This window comes from Theropithecus gelada, chromosome 3 (assembly GCF_003255815.1).
Source record: "Theropithecus gelada isolate Dixy chromosome 3, Tgel_1.0, whole genome shotgun sequence".
Lineage (NCBI taxonomy): Eukaryota > Metazoa > Chordata > Mammalia > Primates > Cercopithecidae > Theropithecus > Theropithecus gelada.
The window spans coordinates 135,477,588-135,499,702 of NC_037670.1; the positions used below are offsets into that span (position 1 = coordinate 135,477,588).

Here is a 22,115-nt window from a genome sequence, read left to right on the forward strand (position 1 = left end):
CATGCACATACATACGCCTTTACTATTCACATCTTGAGCCAATTTTGCAGAGTTGGAAATGATGAAACTCCAGGTACAGGAGAGACAAAAGTCATATGATTTTCTTTCTCCCACTCCCTCTGTGTCCCATTTTCCTGTAAATGTTTAGTTCTGTAATCCACAGTATAAATTTATTGTAAAGAATGAAACAATTTCTTTTGTTATCTGCTTTAGATTTACCAAACTCTACATTTTGTTCTAGAAATTGTTCTCACTTCTGTTGTTAATGCTCCATGTTTATATATTTTGATACGATGTCACTTTAGTAACTAATACCATATTGAAGCTGATATCAATTTTTTAAAAGGCTGAGGGGATATTGTATGTGAAACTACTTAGTATGGTTGCCAGCAATAATTTTAAATCATGCTAAATAATAGAAAAGTCTCATCATTAATCCCCCTATCTAGTCTTTTTGATTCGGGGTTTTTTAGAACAAATGCTAAAGAAAAATTTTTAAATGTGAAGAAAAGGAAAATTAATAGTAGGGATGAAAAGTGTGGAGGACTTGCCACAAGCAATGAGATGTTAATGTATTCACAATAAGCTGTAAGCAACACTTCTTATCAAATTAAAAATATGCGTACAAATACCCAGGCTCTCATCCCATTGGAAGGAGGGCAAAATCTATTTAGAATGAGAGGGTCATGGCTTCTAGAACAGTGGGGAAGACAGGAAAAGCAGAGAAAAGGGGACAGTCCCTCACACAAAAGAGGAAGAAAAATAAAAAGAAGAGATGGGGAGTTCCAGATATAATAGCTCTTACAAGTGATTTGGGACTAAAATGTGAATCTACTTGCCAGAATACAGACAGCAGAGGCATGACCACAGACTTTCAGAAGCTCCCAGTCCAGAGCTATTTCCTACTTTCTTACTAACGATCTCATTGAGACAATAATATATTCTTAACTCTGTAGATTGCAAATATGTATTTTCAAATAAAATAACACAAAATCTTTGAAGTGCCCTTTAAAAATTAATTTGAGTCTTCTTCATGAAATAAAGAATTCTTATGTCAATAGGCTGAAAAACTTACAAAACAGATGTCAAATAACCTTCATTTTGCAACAACATTCTGTGAATCTGACATCTAGTTATTTCAGTTAACATCATGTATAAAACTCAGAAACTCAGAAATTATGCATCCAAAGAAAGGAATACTAATTCATGACAGCATGTTGAAAATAGCAGATGAGAACAATACACCACAACAGTACATAAACTGACCAAATGACACTACATACATTCACGTCTTCCATGACAACAAAAACCTACTGACAATTGACATCTGGTTTGCTCCCTTATTCTGCAAATCACAAAAATGGGTTGCTGTAGCAACTGCCACATGCAATTTAGTTGGCTGGGGGGAAAACACCCTTAGAGTACTTTCTAAGAAACAAATACAGCATGTATTTTTATTGTTCCTCCCACCCTGAATTGAACAAATCTCCTGACAGGTCTATTTTCTCATAGCTTTAAAAATGGGCTTGCTCTCTGTTGTTTGCATTTATATTACGTGTACTACCAATTTATGCAAATGGTGAAAAGAAAAAAAATCCATAAAAATATAAAAGAAATAGACGAAGATTGCCTGAGTCACATGAATGTGATAGGGCCATTGCATTTTATAGCATCCCCACTTTTTATCATTGACAGCTCTTTTAGCCAGTTTAACTCCACTGATGTATGTATCAAATCTATGAGTGACACTCCCAGGAATACACAACACCTCAATTCTTAATGCACCAGCAAGGGCAAGCTTATTTTTCTGAATCAGAAACAAGAGCAAGTACAAATAATAGGCAGCTAATTTTCTTAGAAACATATTTGTAATCTCACAGCAACACATAACATAGTCTGTTTCCAAGGATACAGCAGAGGACCTTAGAACATATAATACCAACATTGGTGCACATTAGAGCAGACAAATTAGCACCTACACGCTAAATAAAATGGGAGGAATACTCATCCCTTACCTACTTACTTCTTAACTGGGAACTAAGAGAAGAGGCAAAGTATCTGGAACATTTAAAGCCCTGAATGTGGAACAATTAAAGCTCAAGTCATTGTTCTCCTTATTTAAGGGCAAGTTTGACAACTGTTCAAACTCTACAGATGTTGGTCTGATGTGGGAAGGTCAACTTTTTTGAAGGATCTTAACTATCATCCCTTGAAATAATAGAAATCTCTTCTCTCTAGAAACTCACTGGTTTTGAGAAACTCTCTAAGAAAAACAGTCCAATTAAAAACACACAAATAAAATGAAAAACAGATATGTCTTGTACCATCACCATTTTTGCCATGTGGAAACTTCTCATGAACTTCTCACCACCCGAGGCTTGAGATAAAGGCTCGCTATTTTGAGGCAGAGACTCAAATATAGCAAGAGTTGATGAAGTATGGCTGCTAAGAGATGCGAGGGACTTATAAATAACATTAAGATAACAGGAATTAAAGTCTCGGTGTGTGAAAATACTGTATATCTAGGATGCAGATAAAAACTGTCCTTACAGATCTTGCAGGGAAAAGTACCTGACTATACTGTATAAAACTTCTGCTGTACCATTTAATCATACTAAAAAAAAAAAAAAAAAAAAAAATCAACACACAAATAGATTTCTTTTCCACTGTTCTCAATTTAAAAATAATTGGAGAAATGTGTGTTTTGTTTAGAAGAGTAAAGAAAAACATTCATTCGATAGTACCACATAGAATCATTTGCTTAATAGCATTTCTAATATGTTATGCATTTATTCAATCTACTTCTTTCTATATTAAAATGCAAAAACAATTACTCTGGATATAAATCCTAGAAAACAATCAAAGTTTCTATTAAATCAGAGGAGAGACAGTTAAGCTGCAATGTGATTTGCAGATGCTCATGAATAGACAATACTTAGAATTTCTCTCACTAGAATGTGAAAAAGATAGATAGGAGAGATTCAGAAACTTCCTTCTTTCCCCTTTCCCTCTGTCTCTCCTCCCCTCCCTTCTTCCTTCTCTCTTTCCTCTCCCATTTTTTCTTTCTTTTTAGACAGACTTTGAAGGAAAGTTTTTATATAAAGTCTAATAATTTAAATTATATGGGCATGTAAAATTGCCTTATATTACAATGCCAGCCCTACAGCAGGTAGAAAATTCCTTTCAACATTCTATTGTAAATAGTTTATACTCAACTGATCAGTCACAGGGGAATATGGGCAGATTCAACCTCCTACCTCCTTTGTCTCTAAAAAGAAATTCTGGGTAGTTCTTTGTATACTTATATTAAAGTCATTTCTGTTTAGTAAAAACTCAAAATAAGCATGTTGAAGAAGGGGCAATGGAACATGAAAGCAATGAATAAAAAGATTCTGTGCATGTGTAACAAGCATTCTGTATTTTACCTTATCTGAACAGAATTTTAGAATCTACATGCTTTAATTGGGGCTCTAGTAAAGTAATAATCTCAAATATGAAATTCAATAGATGCGTCTCATGCTCTGATTAAATGTCAAGGCCACAGATTTGTTATTTCGGATCTAGTGAGCAATAATTTTGTTGGCTAATAATAAACTCCCAAAGATTTATTTGCAACATTTGGCTGTCCATTTCAAAACTCTGGGTCATGCTATAGTATTTCCAATTCTGCAGATAATATTATAGAATCTAGCATGCAAAGCTTAAACTTTTAAGTAAATTTTACTAGTTTCATGTGTGCTGAATAGACTTTGAGTTCTTCTGCTGAAATTTTGCACCAAAAATATTTCCCAGTCTCTATTTGCAGCAGATATTGAGATATTGTCTTGATTTGCATAAACTTTTCCTTAGCAAAGTATATATGGCTTTCTTTACAATACTGTTTTTTATTTTTATTTACAGAATACAGCACACTGTCTTCTGTAAGTGTCACTTTCTAGTGCAGATTCTTAACCCCAGTCTAGGTTTGGAGACACAAACCTCACAGATTGTTGATGTATTCCATTTGATCACTATCAGCTGGCAACAAGCATAGTCTGGCCTGCAGCCACACCAAACCAATTTTCTCGAGGACTTTTCTCAGTACTTAACACTCAATTATATTAATGTTTATTATTGCTCTTTTTGTTGTTGATACAGCTTTTTACATTAATTCTGGAAGTCTGTGGCACTTCCAGTCATTAAGAATATATTATAACTTAAATTACATGATTTTCTATATTCTCCAAATACAAATGTCACAAATTTTAAGAAACTAATCTGTATATCTTATACCCCCACTACACTGTGCTATTACTAGAGATGTAATCTATAAAAATCAATTGAAAACCATATCTCAAGTACAAAAAGATATACAAACAAAACATACGTATCTCTATTAGTTTCCTCACAACGGATTTATTCAAGATATAATGAGAGTAGACATTGGATTAGAAGAATTTTTATGATTCTTTTTAAACAATCACAGATTTAATTATACCCTTCTAAACATACTACTATTTTCAAGTGGGTTTTGTTACACTTTTGTAATCTCCTGAATTTAAAAAAAAAACACACATATTTATTTTTGTTTGCCAAGTTTATATCATCACTAAATAGTTCATGCATACAAACCACATGAGTCAATTCAGCATTCACCAGCAAAATAAGGGTCACAAATGAGTCCCTTGTACAGCAAATTTGTTTAAACGTATAAGAAGATGGAAATTTGTAATTAAAAGCAACTGATATTCATTCATTCAGTAGATATTTATTGAACTACAATGCCAGGCAATATTCTAGGCTAGGCACTGGAGATATATAGCTCTGAACAAAACAGGAAACAACTTTAATATAGCTAACATTCTAGTGGAGGTGATGGGAAGTAAGCAAAAAAGAAAAAGCAAATAATTTATAGCAGTCTTAAATGATCCATAAAGAAAACAACATGGTGAGAGTGACTTCACGGGTTATTTTAAGAAAGATGGTTCATAAATAAGGTATTACCAAGAAGAATTAAAGACCAAATTAAAGAACAAACTTCTAAAATGTGTAAAACATTTTCAGTACAATTTAACATGTTCATTGACAGCTACATGATTAACTATTAACTTTTCTTCCATAATTAAGTTTTTTTTTCAAGTCAGTTTTCTAAGGTTTGAGGGAGGCACATCTCATACAAGAGCAAGAAAACTCAATCATCATGCTTATGAACTACAAAAGCATCTTAATTAAGTTTTAAAAGAAAGTATCATTTAATTTCACTGTGCAAAGAAGACAAGTCAGCATTGTATAGGCTTACGCAGTGAGTAAGACATAGGTCTAGACATGAAGGTGTTTCATTAACAACTAGTAAGGGGGCAATCAAGTACATATATCTCTATAACACAAAGCTTTATTACACAGAGCTCATAGGAAGAGGACTGAAAATGGAGTCGGGGACCTAGGACAGAGTTCAGGAGCCATCACTGATATGGCCCTCCAACTTTGACCACCTCATGAAATCTCTCTGAGTCATCACCTGTAAAGTGGGTATAACTGAACATGCTGACAGGATTGTTAGGGGAATCAAGTAAGGTCATATATGAAAATTCAACTGAATTTGTACATTATAGCACATTATGACTGTGACTACTATTGCTGTTTTTATTGTTTGTTGCTATTGTTATATGATGGAAAACTGAAGTTAATGGAAAGGGCCCTTAAAAAGTCTTCAGGGGCCAGGCGCAGTGGCTCATGCCTGTAATTCTAGCACTTTGGGAGGCCGAGGTGGGCGAATCACAAGGTCAGGAGTTCAAAACTGGCCTGACCAATATGGTGAAACCCTGTGTCTATTAAAATTACAAAAATTAGCGGAGCATGATGGTTCTGTAGTCCAAGCTACTCAGGAGGCTGAGGCAGGAGAATCGCTTGAACCCAGGAGGTGGAGGTTGCAGTGAGCTGAGAACATGCCATTGCACTCCAGCCTAGGCGACAGACCGAGACTCCTAAAAGTATTTAGGATCTGAACTATACTAAAATATGCAAAGATAAGTAAAGCATCAAAGATCCTATCTGTTCATGGATATTAGACATAAAGACATCACTAGGGAAAATGATATTCTTATTCAAATCTCTGTTTCTCCATACAATTGAAAGGAATCAGTCATTAAAGAAAACCTCAAAACTAGTATTTTTCAAGTCCATATCCATTATTGTGACAGTTTAATTATTTTTCTCATATATTTAGAATAGCTTTTATTCACTGAAATAATATATTATCTTCCAAGAAAACATAAACAATACCAGGAATGATCACAAATATAGATTATATCTTACTAACCAGTGTCATGAATTATAATTAACAGAAATCACAAAAAAGTTTTATTCCTTTCTTGGTTTGGATGTTGAGCTCCAAGCCCAAAATGGTTTAGTATAAACTTCACTACATAACTATCTTAAGGAAAATATATAAAAACATAAGTATAAATATCAAAACACAAGTATAGAATACAAATAACTTAAAGTTCAAAGAATGTTTCTACATATATGAAATTAATGTTGAGTAATTCTTGATTGAGCAATGTGAAATATTTCTGCAACAGACATTAAGTTGTAAATTAAATAACTTTCCTTCACAAAATAATTTTGTCTTGGCATATTGGAACAGTAAAGTTAGGTGAATGTCCCAGATCAAATTTAAGGGATTCCAGATCTTAAACCATGTGACTGTGAAGGGAAAATTTCTTCTCCTAACTCAGATCCAATAATCAAACACTATTCATTTTATCCATAAAAATGTATTAAATCCTACCCTGTGAAGCTGCTATAACATAATATAAAACCATTCGCTTTTCTGAGCCTAAACTGATAGTCTGAAACATAATCCTAAATTATCTGGAGAGAGTTTATCTACTAAAAAATTTTCCCAAACAGGTGATTTGTCACTTAGCTTTCACCTAATCCATATATGAGATGAACACCAGGCTTCTAAGAGGGAAATGAATGCAAATTTACAACCTTGTTTTTAAAGAACTCTTTTTCTCCATTAAGATTTAGAACTCTCTTTGGGGCTCTAGTCATGTATAATCTTGCAAAAAGACACTTAAGTGGGCATACTGCCTATGCTCTTCATGGGTAGCAGTTGGAAAAAAAAAAGAAAGGTAATGTTACCAAGGGCCTATATTGTCCATTAACACAAAATTAAAATTTGGTATGCATCACAAATTGTACTGCTTTCCATTTAAAAAAAAAAAAAAAAATTTAGTATTTTTACTTCCCCCCTTAACTTTAGCCTTCTCTATTCAACACATAAGGCAAAATGTATTTCTTTTATCATGTCACTTTTTTGGGGGATCTCATATTTCCCAAATGTTCATAACCTGGTATAGACTAGTTCTTAAATGCTACAGTAGTCAAATATTGTAAACACATTAAAGAATAATTTACCATAAAGTCCATTATGAACAGAAATAATGTGATTCAACTCATGTCCCCCTGCGTCAATAGTAATTTTAAATGAATTCCAGGGGGTTGTAGGCAATAAAATTTTGCAAGGTCATCTACATAAAGTAGTCCTACATAATTAACTTCAAGTAGAGAGCTATTGTGAGGCTTCTATAAAGTTAAGTGACTGCACTCCATCCTGGGTGACAAAAGGAGACCTTTTCTCTGAAAAAGAAAAAATACATGCCTTTAAGTTAGGTGACAGGAAAAAGAAAATGCAAAACTTTATTTATTTATTTATTTATTTATTTATTTTTGAGATGGAGTCTTGCTCTGTTGCCCAGGCTGGAGTGCAATGGTGCAATCTTGGCTCACTGCAACCTCTGCATCCTGGGTTCCAGTGATTCTCCCGTCTCAGCCTCCCAAGTAGCTGGGTTTACAGGCGCATGCCACCACACTCAGCTACTTTTTGTATTTTTAGCAGAGACGGGGTATTTTTAGCAGAGACTGGGTTTCGCCATGTTGACTGGTCTCAAACTCCTGACCTCAGGTAATCCGCCTGACTTGGCCTCCCAAAGTGCTGGGATTACAGGCGTGAGCCACCACTCCTGGCCCTGGAAATGCAAAACTTTAACCTACATATAGTGCCTTTTATTTCCACACAGGAAATAAAAACAAAGCTTCACTGACCTAGCATGAATCAGGAACTTTAATTCTGTCTGTTACTTTGTACTTCAGAGTGCCACCATCTCACATTAACCGTTCAACACAAGTGTTAGGGAAAGAGCTCATGTCCTGTACAGTAATGAATTTCCACTCACAAAAAGATGCACAAACATGCACACAGCCATAAATATAGCCTCCACGTCTTGGTTGAAACTCAAAACCATAATTCAGGAAGTTTTTTCAAAGCTTACGGTGGAATGTTTGCTGTTCTATTTTTAAAACATTTTTGTATCCTCTGGACACAAATATGCCAATGTTGTTTTAAGCAGATTGTCAAGAAGTTAAGCAGGAAACAAACCATAGAGCATGAGGGAAATCTGACACACTTTTAAAAAGAAAATAGACAATACCATGCTTATAATAAGGAACTAAAAATACAGACCACATTGCTATTATCATCTCCCTTAGATATAGTAACAGAAAAGCATCATCCATCTCTGAACTCATGGCAGGCATCAGCTGACACCAGCACACTCGAAAATGTGGTGCTATAATTTAGTCTCTCGTTTACTGCATTTGAAAAAAATTCTTTCAAACTGAAGGAGCTCGTTTTATTTCCTTTCTTCTGACACGTTTTATCTTCCCAATTCTTAGTAAAAACGTAAAACACTGATATTAGTGTTGTTTTATTTAATAGCAATGAGAACCAATACTTTATTATATGCAGAATAGAAAGTGAACTACCCAGAAAGATTCTACTCTGAGTTCCTTCAGAGGAATGTTCCTCTCCAAAACATAATTTTAAGATTTCTGTAATAATATTGTAACTAAAATGTTCTTCATTCTCTATCTATACTATGTCATTGGACTCTTGTCCACAGGTTTCCTTATCTTCTTTACAAACCAATGACTTTCTATTCTGTCAAACTTAATCAAGGAATACAAATGAGATGAAAACCTTTTTGCTGCCATTCTTTTACAACATATCTATGCTTCAGAAACCATCCCTCCTGAGATTGATAAAAGCATTTACTTGTGGCAATCAATATAGAATAGTCCTTTTTTTTTCTTTTTTTTTTGTATACATGCCTATCATGTCCTCCCATGTAAAAGGCCCTAGAGAGTAGTGCTTGCAAGATCACAGAGCATAAGGCAGCATACTCGTGTCTGTTCATAAAACCAACTCAAGCTGCAATCACTTCATTTCTTTCTTTTATTTTAACTATACCAGGGAGATGGACAGTCTTCATGTGACATAAAGAATGGAGACTTCAAAGACAGGATAGTTGGCTATCTTCCAATTAAAAACATGACTTAAAAATGGTTTAAATTGGATAATTACCCCAAATGTTTTCATCTGAAATGCAGGATAATTGGAAGTGGGTCTACATGAGACACACATTTCCCAAACCACTGTACTGTGAGGCACAATATAAGTCTTTCTCCTATCATTCAAGCAGGGAAATCTCCACATCTTTGGAAATTCCTTCGAAGATAAAAGGATGACATCATTTACCAGTCATACTCTGCACTAGCTTCTCAAATAAACTGTAACTAAATGACAAGAATGAGCTTTTAGAGACCAAAACTGTCAAGAGAATAAGGAAAGCATATTTGGGCAGACTTTTCCTCTCAATTGGGCAGACTTTTCCTCTCAATTTATGTGAAATTGTAAAATACAAATTAAGGTCTAATTAAATCCCTCAAAACATCTATTGATAGAAATAAAGACTGGACAAAATGGGAAAATTTAATGCATAAATTTAGTCAATCACATTCAAAATTTTCTGAACAGAACTGAAGTCTCTCAGCGTACACATACACACAAATCTACACACACACATACATACACACACATTTTTGCCAGGAAAACAATGATTTCTCTTACAAGCATAAATAAATTACTCCTGACATACAAATTTTTCAAGTTCTTCAAAAGTTTCATGAATTTGTACAGGTCCTAAGAATCTTTTTATAGACTATTTCTGATGCCAGTGAAATTAGCACGTTGTCTATCTCTGTGCCCTAGTTTGAGACACATAAAACGTGAATAAACATGAAAACCTAAAAATATCATAAAATATCTGAGTAAATCCTATCAGTATCCATCCAAGTACACTGTGTTAAGTTTGCACAAAGAAATATATTGGCTGGGTGCAGTGGCTCACATCTGTAATCTCAGCACTTTGGGAGTTCAAGGAGGGCAGATCATGAGGTCAGGAGATGGAGACCAGCCTGGCCAACATTGTAAAACCCCATCTCTACTAAAAATACAAAAATTCGCTGGGCGTGGTGGCAGGTGCCTGTAATCCCAGCTACTCGGGAGGCTGAGGCAGGAGAATCATTTGAACCCAGGAGGTGGAGGGTGCAGTGAGTGAGCCAAGATTGTGCCATTGCACTCCAGCCTGGGCAACAGGGCGAGACTCTATCTCAACTCCCCCCACCCCAACCAAAAAAGAAAATAAATATATTGAAACCGTTTTGAGAATATTTAAGGTTACTACAAAAATTATATAATAATAGAATTTGAAGATAATTTTTATTTTCGAAACGAAGTCACTAAAGGTCACAAGGTCTCCTACTAACTCCCAGGTCTGCATATTTATACAATACCCTACTGTTAAAGTGCGGTAACTTAACAGAGAGGCATCACCCAAATAGAGATCTCTAGTTTAATTATAACTTGAAGCAAATTTTCCATCACTATTTCCCAACTTGGAAAACAAGATGATTATACTTCAATCTAAGATGAGTGATTATTAAGGATAGTGAATAAATGAGTGCTTTTCCCAGAGAGACCTACACTTGGGACTGCATAAATGCTAAATAACAAGGTAATCATAGAAGAAAAGTTAAAAAAGCAAATCAGGCAATCAAAATCCATTGGCTCTCAAACAATATTGAATAATGTACTGTTATGCCATATTGTAAATTAGAATTCCCCAATATACGGAGTGATGCTTATAAGAAAAATTATAAGCATCAAGAGACAAGTTACGGCTTAAAATTATCATTTGTTTTACTAATCATGTACAAAAGTTAACTTCACAAATATTGCTATTAATGAAGTACTCAGTTGAGCAAAATCAATAATTAAAAATAACAAATCAGAATTTTCATAATAAAAAATGACAGTATCATGACAAGCTGGTAATTTATGAGTACACAGAAATGACTACCCAAATGTGAAATACTCCTGTGATTAAGATTTCATTCCCCGCTCTGTAAAAGAAAATTATAAAGAGAGATTTCTATACTGTAAACTACCCTTCCTAAATTATAGCTGTACTATAACTAGATTCCATAAATTTGATGTATTAGGGTGACATATTTGCAATTATTTTATATATATGTATGTATTTTAGACAGACTCACACTCTGTCGCTCAGGCTAGAGTGTAGCTGGCGCAAGCTGGGCTCACTGCAGCCGCCGCCTTCCAGGTTCAAGCAATTCTCATGCCTCAGCCTCCCGAGTATCTGGGACTAGAGATGTGCACCACCACACCTGGCTAATTTTTGTATTTTTACTAGAGACTGGGTTTCACTATGTTGGCCAGGCTGGTCTCAAACTCCTGGCCTTAGGTGATCCACCCACCTTAGCCTCCCAAAGTGCTGGGATTACAGGCATGAGCCACCGCACCTGGCCGGAATTATTGTTTAAAGAAAACTATCCCCATGTAGCACAAGCCTCAAATTCTAAAAACAAGAGAAGAAAAAAGATAAAACATCCAAGATTCTCTCAAATCTGCCCAAAGCATATTTTGAGACTCAGGAGAGAAAACTGTGCTATTTAAGTTACTATTGGTTTCTCTGAGAGAACTTTATTACATGGCCTTTATTGTCATCTAAAGGACCATCTGAGCCCTATATCATGAGGAATGGAAACAGCACATGATTCGTTTATGATCTGCATTAATGCTTGCTGGGTAAAAATAAAAGTTCTTAAACATGACAAGGACATAAAATAATACCAAATTGCCCCTCTGTTAAAAAAAATCTATAGCTATTTCTGTAATAATAATAATAATAATAATAAGGATAAGGATCTTTGCCAGTTTGAAAATCTCAAAATATCAGATTTGAGAATCTGAAAATATCAGAATCCACTCTAAAAACACTCTAAAAGATAGCATCCATTAAATATATGGGTGGACATGACATACATTTTACTACATAAATTTTGAACAATAACAAAAATAATTTTTCTCTAATAAACAAATTTCTTTATAATGGCAACCCCATGCAAAATCTCTACAGTTTCACAGGACATTAACATCAACTTGAAAACAACAGTGAAAATTTAGTGCACATTTTGTGAGAAACTAACATTCAGAGAGCAATGTGATTACTCTCACATAGCAAAACTAGGCTTAGAAAACAGTTTTTATTTTATTCCTTCCACAATATTCAACTGCCTTATAATTTTGTCTGAGTAAAACTTTATTATCAAAGGAAGAGAAACACCTGACAACAATAACACAAAAGGCAGTACACCCATACAGTTGGAGGAAACACCTTTCTGAAAAGATATCAAGATGTGTAGTGCTATTTTAAAAATAAACATTTGACAGAAAGTAGAACTTAGTGGTTAAGACTGAGCTTTAGAGGCAAAATGAAGGAATTTGAATTCACATCTGAATTCAGATCAAGTGCTCTAATCGAGGCAATTTACTTCCAGTTTGCCTTAATTTAATGACTAAAGTAACTCTCTCGTTTGTTTACTACTGTGTAGATAAAAAGATAAAATAGAAATAATGGCAGGTAACTAATTTAATAGTCTTTATTAAAAGCCCCATAATGACTAAAATTCACTGATTCTAATTTGTTAATGGCATGGGACTAGAGTATTGAATATAAACTTGTAATAAATTAAAAAAACACAAAGGTTAAATTCAGATAAGTGAGTTTACACACATTCAATTGTTAGACACCTTTGGAAAAAAATCTTTGATGTTCACAGAATAGTACAACATAAATTTGGAATGTGAAAGAATCTTAGAGTTCATGCAGCCAAATTTCTAAATTATAGAGATCAATAATCTGAGGTACCAGAAAGTGAGGTATCCTGTCCCCAGTTACAAAATCATCCACTAAACCTGGCCCACGTTTCTTAATGCAAAACAAATTTTCTTTTCTTTCCTTAAATCAATTTCTCATTAACATCAGTTTTTAAGGATATCATTCATTAAACTATTCTAAATAGTTACCATTATCCATTTCCTGAAAGTTGTCATATAAAGTCAAATAATTCATTTCGAAAAACTGGAAAAGAAATATTTCCCAAGGAAAACAGAACAGTCTTTTATAGGGATGCAGTTAGTGTAATCCAACAATACCTTCGGGATATGGAACTTTCAATTAGAACTGAAGAAAGATCAAGTCTTACAAGGGAATATGAAGTCAGATAATGGGAGAATAGAATTTAAGTTCTTTATATAAATGAACTTAGCTAGTAATTTGCTATAAAAGAAAAGGAAAAACTAGGTTTTAATGTACCCATGGCAATTTTTTCCTTCACCAATTTTTCAACTTAAGTATCAAAATGTTTCTTTTCCTCAGACTCTGTAGTCTTTGTAATACACATGAGGTGCAAAGAAGAAGGCACACTTTGTTCTTAAGCTTTAGCATTATAAAAACTCATCTAAAAGACAGTGGATTTTAAATCTTCTTATCCACATGTCCTCATTAGACCCCAGTTGATTTTGTATAAGTATCAAAAAAGACCATAGAACATTCATGTTGCTCCTTTTGGAGGAACAGAATTAAGCATTCTTTCCTTTGTACATCCACAGAGCATTGCACACGTTTTTATTGTAAATCAAATCTACTATGCATCATTGGCCTTAGCTATTTACTCCTTTGATCACTGAAAACTTGGTGAGTAGGTATTTTATCTTATTTATTGCTGACTTTCCAGTGTCTACGATAATGCCTGCCAAAAAGTAGGTGTTGAATCAGTATTTCATAAATGATGAAAAACAGACAAAGAATGAAGATCTCCTTACTAAGGAAAAGTAGCTTTATTCATAAAAGCTTCCACATATAATTATACCAAGAAACAATTGGTATTTTCACAGTAAAGAAATCTCAAATTATAAGTGTCCACAGGAATTGGATATATAAGATATGAGAATTATTACAATTGTTTGATTTTAACGGCCTAAACTAGGTTTTAATCCCACCCCACCATTTATTTGTTGTGTGGTATCAGGCAGATGGGTCTCAACAATCTTACATTAAAAAATGGAGATTAAAGTACATCACCAACCTATCTCACAAGTTCATTAATATTAAATTAATAATGAATAAGAAAAGGCTTTGAAAACTATAAAGCACTAAGAAGATACAATTATTACTTACTTATTATCCTGGAAACAACCCATACTAAATAGTATATTAGTGAAATATATTCATTTCCACAGACATAAGGAAAAGTCAATATTATGCTAAAGAAAGGATAAATTTCTATATTCTCTATTGTGTTTCCCATACTATTGCTTCCTACAGACCAGGAGAAACAACATTTGAATATGCTCACCACTATAAATACCCTCACTTTCAAAAGCTTTCAGAATAAATCTAATTCAAAATGTGGTTGTTTCTAGCATATGGCTATGTAAATGATGAAATAAGAAAACACTTTCTAATTAAATACAAACATAATTTTTTTTTATTATACTTTAAGTTCTAGGGTATATGTGCACAACGTGCAGGTTTCTTACATATGTATACATGTGCCATGTTGGTGTGCTGCCCCCATTAAGTCATCATTTACATTAGGTATATCTCCTAATGCTATCCCTCCCCCGTCTCCCCACCCCACGACAGGCCCCGGTGTGTGATATTCCCCTTCCTGTGTCCAAGTGTTCTCATTGTTTAATTCCCACCTATGAGTGAGAACATGCGGTGTTTGGTTTTCTGTTCTTGCGATAGTTTGCTGAGAATGATGGTTTCCAACTGCATCCACGTCCCTACAAAGGACATGAACTCATCTTTTTTTATGGCTGCATAGTATTCCATGGTGTATATGTGCCACATTTTCTTAATCGAGTCTGTCATTGATAGACATTTGAGTTGATTTTAAGACACTCACCGGGATAATTTCAAAACAAAAAGAGACATTATATTAAGACTCCCCCAGAAAGAATGCTTCATCTTTAATATTTCCGAACCTCTAGTTAACTTAAAGAAGAATATAGGTACCTCTCTGCTCTGCTGGAGAAAGCAGACCTAACCAATTAATTGACAGAAGTAATGGTTTCTCCATTCTCAGCTAAGTGATTTACGGAAACATACAGAAATGCAACTGGACTTTGTACCTAGGTTTTTCTTTCATTCTGGACATAAAGGGGCAACAGATTTCTATTTTCTATTTTCGTTTTATTCAGAGGGGTATATGCTCCCAAATGAGCATGCATATGGAATTGTAACCATCTGTTTACTTCTGTTTCCCCTCCAGACTGAAAGTTTACTAAAGGAATCAACCATATCTAAGTCATCTTTTTTATTCTAGCTATTAACCCAATAATTGGCATGTAGAAAGTGCTCAATAAATGTTGACCGGATAAATTAAATAATAAAGCACAGATATAATAGATTAACTTTTCTCTTAAAGTCTAACATTCCTTTGTACTAGCCTGAATTTTAGTCTCTGGATTTTAGTAATGTATGTAACACAAATATGTTAGTATATACTTACACACATTAAAACAGATAGAAATTAAGCAGACTGAATTGCTTCATATGTAAAAGGATGCATAAATGATTTTATTAATAAAATTAATTTATTGTTTCATTCGAAACATTTCTTGAACATATACTATATTATAATGATAATGCCCAGAAGATGGGATGCAAAGTCAGGCAGGCCTCATGCTCTCAAGGAGATTAGTGACTGGTGAAAGAAAGGATCAAGGAAATGCTTGACAGAGGCAAATGCTGGAGCCATGGGACCACTGTGGAGGGGCAGCTAAGTACATCTGGAGGAAGGGGTTATATGAAAGTCTTGTATGAAAGACTTCCCAGAGGGGAGATTCTTGAACTGAGGTTTGAAAAGACAGTAAAAAGTAATTTAAAACAAAGAAAGAACTATTCCAGGCAGAGTGATGCAACCATAGCTCTATCAATAGGGAGAAGGTTCCCTGCAGGCAGATGGTGAGGTAAACATAGAGAAAAAGAAGGATCCCCACATATCTAATTTGAAACTTGGTGTTGGAAATGATTATATTTCAAAGACACTGGTATCCATTTAAAAGAAAAATATCTAGGTCTTTGTGTTACTGATTGTATTAGTCCATTCTAATGCTGCTAATAGAGATATATCCAAGACTGAGTAATACAAAGAAAAAGATGTTTAATGGACTCACAGCTCCACGTGGCTGGGAAGGCCTCACAATCATGGCAGGTGGGAAAAGGCACATCTTACATGGAGGCAGCCAAGAAAGAATGAGACTCAAGCAAAAGGGGTTTCCCCTATAAAAACATCAGATCTCGTGATACTTATTTCACTATCACAAGCATGGGGGAAACTGCCCCCACGATTTAATTATGTCTCACCAGGTCCCTCCCACAACACATGGGAATTATCAGAGTTACGGTTTAAGATGAGATTTGGGCGGGGACACAGCCAAACCATATCAGTGATGTAATAATACTGTTTTTTCATTGTTAGTAATGGAAGGTAAGTTATTCTCAGGGAAAAATAAAACAGCCAAATGTTAATCTTCTGAACTTCAGTTAAGAATGATAACATACAGGTACATCTACAGCAAGTTAAACTTAATCTTCTCTGAAGGCTGCAAAACTCAAGTCACTTTATGCAAAGAAGACTATGGAGAGAAGTATGAATGAAAATGGGAAACAGCTAATACCACTACATCTAGCTTACTTAACATTTTATAATTTTTGTCTCTAAATCCTGTCTCCTGGGAGCCTGTTGAATCACAGTCTAACTCATTTAGTTATAAGTGAAGAGTATTATTTATTTGTTGGCTTTTTATTTTTCATCTCTAAAAAGCAAAAAAAAAAAAAAAAAAAAGCCATCAACAGTTTAAAAACTTAAAAGTTGTTTTCGTTTTTTCCCTATAACTAAATTTCAAAGCTAATGAAAATATAATGAATAAAATTACAAGATATAAACAAGTAAAGATCTGAAATAACAGAAAACTTCTGGAAACATATTCGTTAAAATAATAAATCTTTAGCCTTTTAAAGATTAAATTTCTCAGCCTGCCCAATGTCTGGGCCAAGAATTATCAAGGACAGTCATGAAAATGATAAAGTCACCAAGACATACTGAAGTACTTAAACTCTAAAAATAAAATTTATACATGAAATAATTATAATTAGTTAATGGATATTAATTATTGTATTTTTCATTTGTACTAATTATTGTTCTCTTTTTTCTTTCACATTTCATTTTATTACATTTAGCATCATGCTGCTATTCCTGCAAATACTGAACAAGCATGGGATTTGAATATTATACTTCTAAATAAATGAATTACTCAATCTCCTATGACCATCTATACATACTCCACCTTCAAAAAGTAAATCAATATTATATCATTAAGAAAATAGTAACCTTCTCTTCTCCAATATGCATGACATTTTTGGACAATGCAATTTTGGCACTGGCACTTATTTCAGTGAAGAAAAACTTTGTGGTTCTATGGCATTCATCATTTGACAAATGCAAGTATCTTCCTTATCAATCAGCTCCTATTGAACTTACTAGCACTGACTGTGGAATCCTTAAGGGCCCATTACATTTCTGAAGAAGAAAGCTAAGATGAAGGACATGCCACTCCGAATTCATGTGCTACTTGGCCTAGCTATCACTACACTAGTACAAGCTGTAGATAAAAAAGTGGATTGTCCACAGTTATGTACATGTGAAATCAGGCCTTGGTTTACACCCAGATCCATTTATATGGAAGCATCTACAGTGGACTGTAATGATTTAGGTCTTTTAACTTTCCCAGCCAGATTGCCTGCTAACACACAGATTCTGCTCCTGCAGACTAACAATATTGCAAAAATTGAATACTCCACAGACTTTCCAGTAAACCTTACTGGCCTGGATTTATCTCAAAACAATTTATCTTCGGTCACCAATATTAATGTAAAAAAGATGCCTCAGCTCCTTTCTGTGTACCTAGAGGAAAACAAACTTACTGAACTGCCTGAAAAATGTCTGTCAGAACTGAGCAACTTACAAGAACTCTATATTAATCACAACTTGCTTTCTGCAATTTCACCTGGAGCCTTTATTGGCCTACATAATCTTCTTCGACTTCATCTCAATTCAAATAAATTGCAGATGATCAACAGTAAGTGGTTTGATGCTCTTCCAAATCTAGAGATTCTGATGATTGGGGAAAATCCAATTATCAGAATCAAAGACATGAACTTTAAGCCTCTTATCAATCTTCGCAGCCTGGTCATAGCTGGTATAAACCTCACAGAAATACCAGATAATGCCTTGGTTGGACTTGAAAACTTAGAAAGCATCTCCTTTTATGACAACAGGCTTATTAAAGTACCCCATGTTGCTCTTCAAAAAGTTGTAAATCTCAAATTTTTGGATCTAAATAAAAATCCTATTAATAGAATACGAAGGGGTGATTTTAGCAATATGCTACACTTAAAAGAGTTGGGGATAAACAATATGCCTGAGCTGATTTCCATCGATAGTCTTGCTGTGGATAACCTGCCAGATTTAAGAAAAATAGAAGCTACTAACAACCCCAGGTTGTCTTACATTCACCCCAATGCATTTTTCAGACTCCCCAAGCTGGAATCACTCATGCTGAACAGCAACGCCCTCAGTGCCCTGTACCATGGTACCATTGAGTCTCTGCCAAACCTCAAGGAAATCAGCATACACAGTAACCCCATCAGATGTGACTGTGTCATCCGTTGGATTAATATGAACAAAACCAACATTCGATTTATGGAGCCAGATTCACTGTTTTGTGTGGACCCACCTGAATTCCAAGGTCAGAATGTTCGGCAAGTGCATTTCAGAGACATGATGGAAATTTGTCTCCCTCTTATAGCTCCTGAGAGCTTTCCTTCTAATCTAAATGTAGAAGCTGGGAGTTATGTTTCCTTACACTGTAGAGCTACTGCAGAACCACAGCCTGAAATCTACTGGATAACACCTTCTGGTCAAAAACTCTTGCCTAATACCCTGACAGAAAATTTCTATGTCCATTCTGAAGGAACACTAGAAATAAATGGCATAACTCCCAAAGAAGGGGGTTTATATACTTGTATAGCAACTAACCTAGTTGGCGCTGACTTGAAGTCTGTTATGATCAAAGTGGATGGATCTTTTCCACAGGATAACAATGGCTCTTTGAATATTAAAATAAGAGATATTCAGGCCAATTCAGTTTTGGTATCCTGGAAAGCAAGTTCTAAAATTCTCAAATCTAGTGTTAAATGGACAGCCTTTGTCAACACTGAAAATTCTCATGCTGCGCAAAGTGCTCGAATACCATCTGATGTCAAGGTATATAATCTTACTCATCTGAACCCATCAACTGAGTATAAAATTTGTATTGATATTCCCACCATCTATCAGAAAAACAGAAAAAAATGTGTAAATGTCACCACCAAAGGTTTGGACCCTGATCAAAAACAGTATGAAAAGAGTAATACTACAACACTTATGGCCTGTCTTGGAGGCCTTCTGGGGATTATTGGTGTGATATGTCTTATCAGCTGCCTCTCTCAAGAAATGAACTGTGATGGTGGACATAGCTATGTGAGGAATTACTTACAGAAACCAACTTTTGCATTAGGTGAGCTTTATCCTCCTCTGATAAATCTCTGGGAAGCAGGAAAAGAAAAAAGTACATCATTGAAAGTAAAAGCAACTGTTATAGGTTTACCAACAAATGTCGTAAAAACCACCAACTAAACCTACTTCAAAAACGAACAAAAAAAAGCTAAAGACTGCAGTTGTGTTAAAAAACAAAACAAAACAAACAAACAAACAAAAAACAACGTAAAGAAAGATTACTTTCGAGAGAAAAGTTTAAGCTTCACCAATGCTGCTCCTGACCAATGGAAATATGTATAACGTCAGCATTTTAAGTAACTGGCTTCAAGGGGTACTGTGGCAACCAAATAAAATAACTCCATTTTCTAAAACTTTCATGTAACTTTTATGTCTGGACTACAGTTAAAGTGGACAAAAACATTTCTGTATTTTTTTTAAGTATATAAGAGTAGTTGAACTGAGCAATACCTCCTCCTGTGTTGTATTACACATATTAGCCACGAGTTTTTGCAGTGACCAGATAAACTTGACACGTGGTGTAATAAAATGGACAAATTCTGTAGAGTAGACACAGTGAGTATGTGGACCTCTTTTATAAGGAAAAATACATTTTGGATTAAAATCAATTGCTTTTGTCTTGTTTTGTTTCTAAATAAAGAGTAATTTCTGGGAAATATCATCTGATCAGATATCATTTAAATGACAAAGTTTTTAAAAGGTGTTTTTCTATAATGAAATTTGGAATGCTAAGAGTAAGGCACTTTCCTTGGGTGATGGGATTGCCTACATTTTTATAAAGTCTCAAATACAGATTTCAGAAAGCATTTAATCAATATCAAATGGCAATCATAATTTGTATTTAACCCTTTAACTATTGACAGAAACTCTAGGAAATTATGTATTCACTTAAGGATTTTAACAAGTAGCTTTTGGAGTAGATTAAATTATTAGGTTGAGACAATATAAATTCAGTATCTGAGCAACATAAAGTCTTATTTTAATTATTGGCAGTAGCTTAGTTTTAGGCTGCTTGCTTCTGCTTTTTCTTTTTTTTTTTTTTTTGAGACGGAGTCTCCCTCTGTTGCTCAGGCAGGAGTGCAGTGGCAAAACCTTGACTCACTGCAGCATCCACTTCCCAGGTTCAAGCAATTCTCCTGCCTCAACCTCCCAAGTAGCTGGCATTACAGGCATGCGACTGAATCTCCGGCTAATTTTTGTATTTTTAGTAGAGACGAAGTTTTGCCATATTGGCCAGGCTGGTCTTGAACTCCTGGCCTCATGATCCACCCACCTCAGTGTCCCAAAGTATTGGGATTACAGGCATGACCCACCATGCCTGGTCTAGGCTGCTCGCTTTGCAGAAACTATTGCCAAATTTCATTATGACTTATGCTCTAGGTACAATTTTCAAATCTCTCTCTGATTCAAAACAGTTAAGGAGCTTCACTGAAATAACAAGCACATAACTTAATAATTTACTATATTGAAACATGGCAAGGAAACAGCATGTTTCAGTCCGAGACTAAGATTTTAGAATTATACCCTAAAACATACAGGATTAGTAGTAGAAGTTTAACAGGTTCAACTTTCTGAAATTTCTTTTATTTAGCTCACCCCAATATAAAAATGACATAATTCAGATACTTCCAGAGTTTGCCACAAATTTAAGAGGAATGATGTTAACTAAAGGAAAAGCTTCTAAAACTATTTTAAAGTAAAAGAAAAAATTAAGAATTTAATTTTTTAGTCCAGTCCTCTAAGAATATATTTAAGGCACCTGAAACCCACAGCTTAAAAGATTACAAATCATTGAATTGAAGTGCCAAGTACATTAGCAGTTATTTAAAAATCTTATATAGGGAATATAAGGATTTCACTTAAAAAAAAGAGAATTAAGATTTTTGAGGATTTCAATCATTTTTACAAACAAACCCCCACAGTCCTGAAAAAACAGAAGTATTTGTGTACAAAGCAAACATTCTGAGACAATACAATACCACAGTTTTTATAGGCAAATTGTTTATCTCTCAAAGTTACAAAGCTTTCATGTTAATTGCTATTGTGTCTGCTCATAAGCAACTTTTAACTTTTCTTACAATGGCTTTCTGCATAATATCAACATCCCACTGGCCTATAAACATTTTCAGCACTGTAGTCATATCAATTTATTTGTTAATATTAGACATTTCTTTTGTGATAGCATTGACAGTTTCCAATTAAATCCTAGCTGTTTTTGACAGTGTAGAAGGCAATTGTTA

General features: G+C 34.5%; 2 protein-coding genes and 1 pseudogene across 9 annotated transcripts in view; 1 reads left to right on the plus strand and 2 right to left on the minus strand.

Annotated features, from left to right (window-relative positions):
- The window catches only part of LRRN3 (leucine rich repeat neuronal 3), a 33,833-nt gene extending 13,302 nt beyond the window's left edge, over positions 1-20,531 (plus strand). For all 3 annotated transcript variants that reach the window (XM_025379238.1, XM_025379237.1, XM_025379239.1), the window contains one exon: positions 17,499-20,531. In XM_025379238.1, the coding sequence (XP_025235023.1) occupies positions 17,857-19,995 (2,139 nt within the window). In that variant the 5' untranslated portion in view covers positions 17,499-17,856 and the 3' untranslated portion in view covers positions 19,996-20,531. The remainder of the gene's footprint in view (positions 1-17,498) is intronic.
- The window catches only part of IMMP2L (inner mitochondrial membrane peptidase subunit 2), an 879,518-nt gene that overhangs the window by 442,202 nt on the left and 415,201 nt on the right, over positions 1-22,115 (minus strand). The window lies entirely within an intron of this gene.
- On the minus strand, positions 5,126-5,202 carry LOC112621994 (annotated as a pseudogene).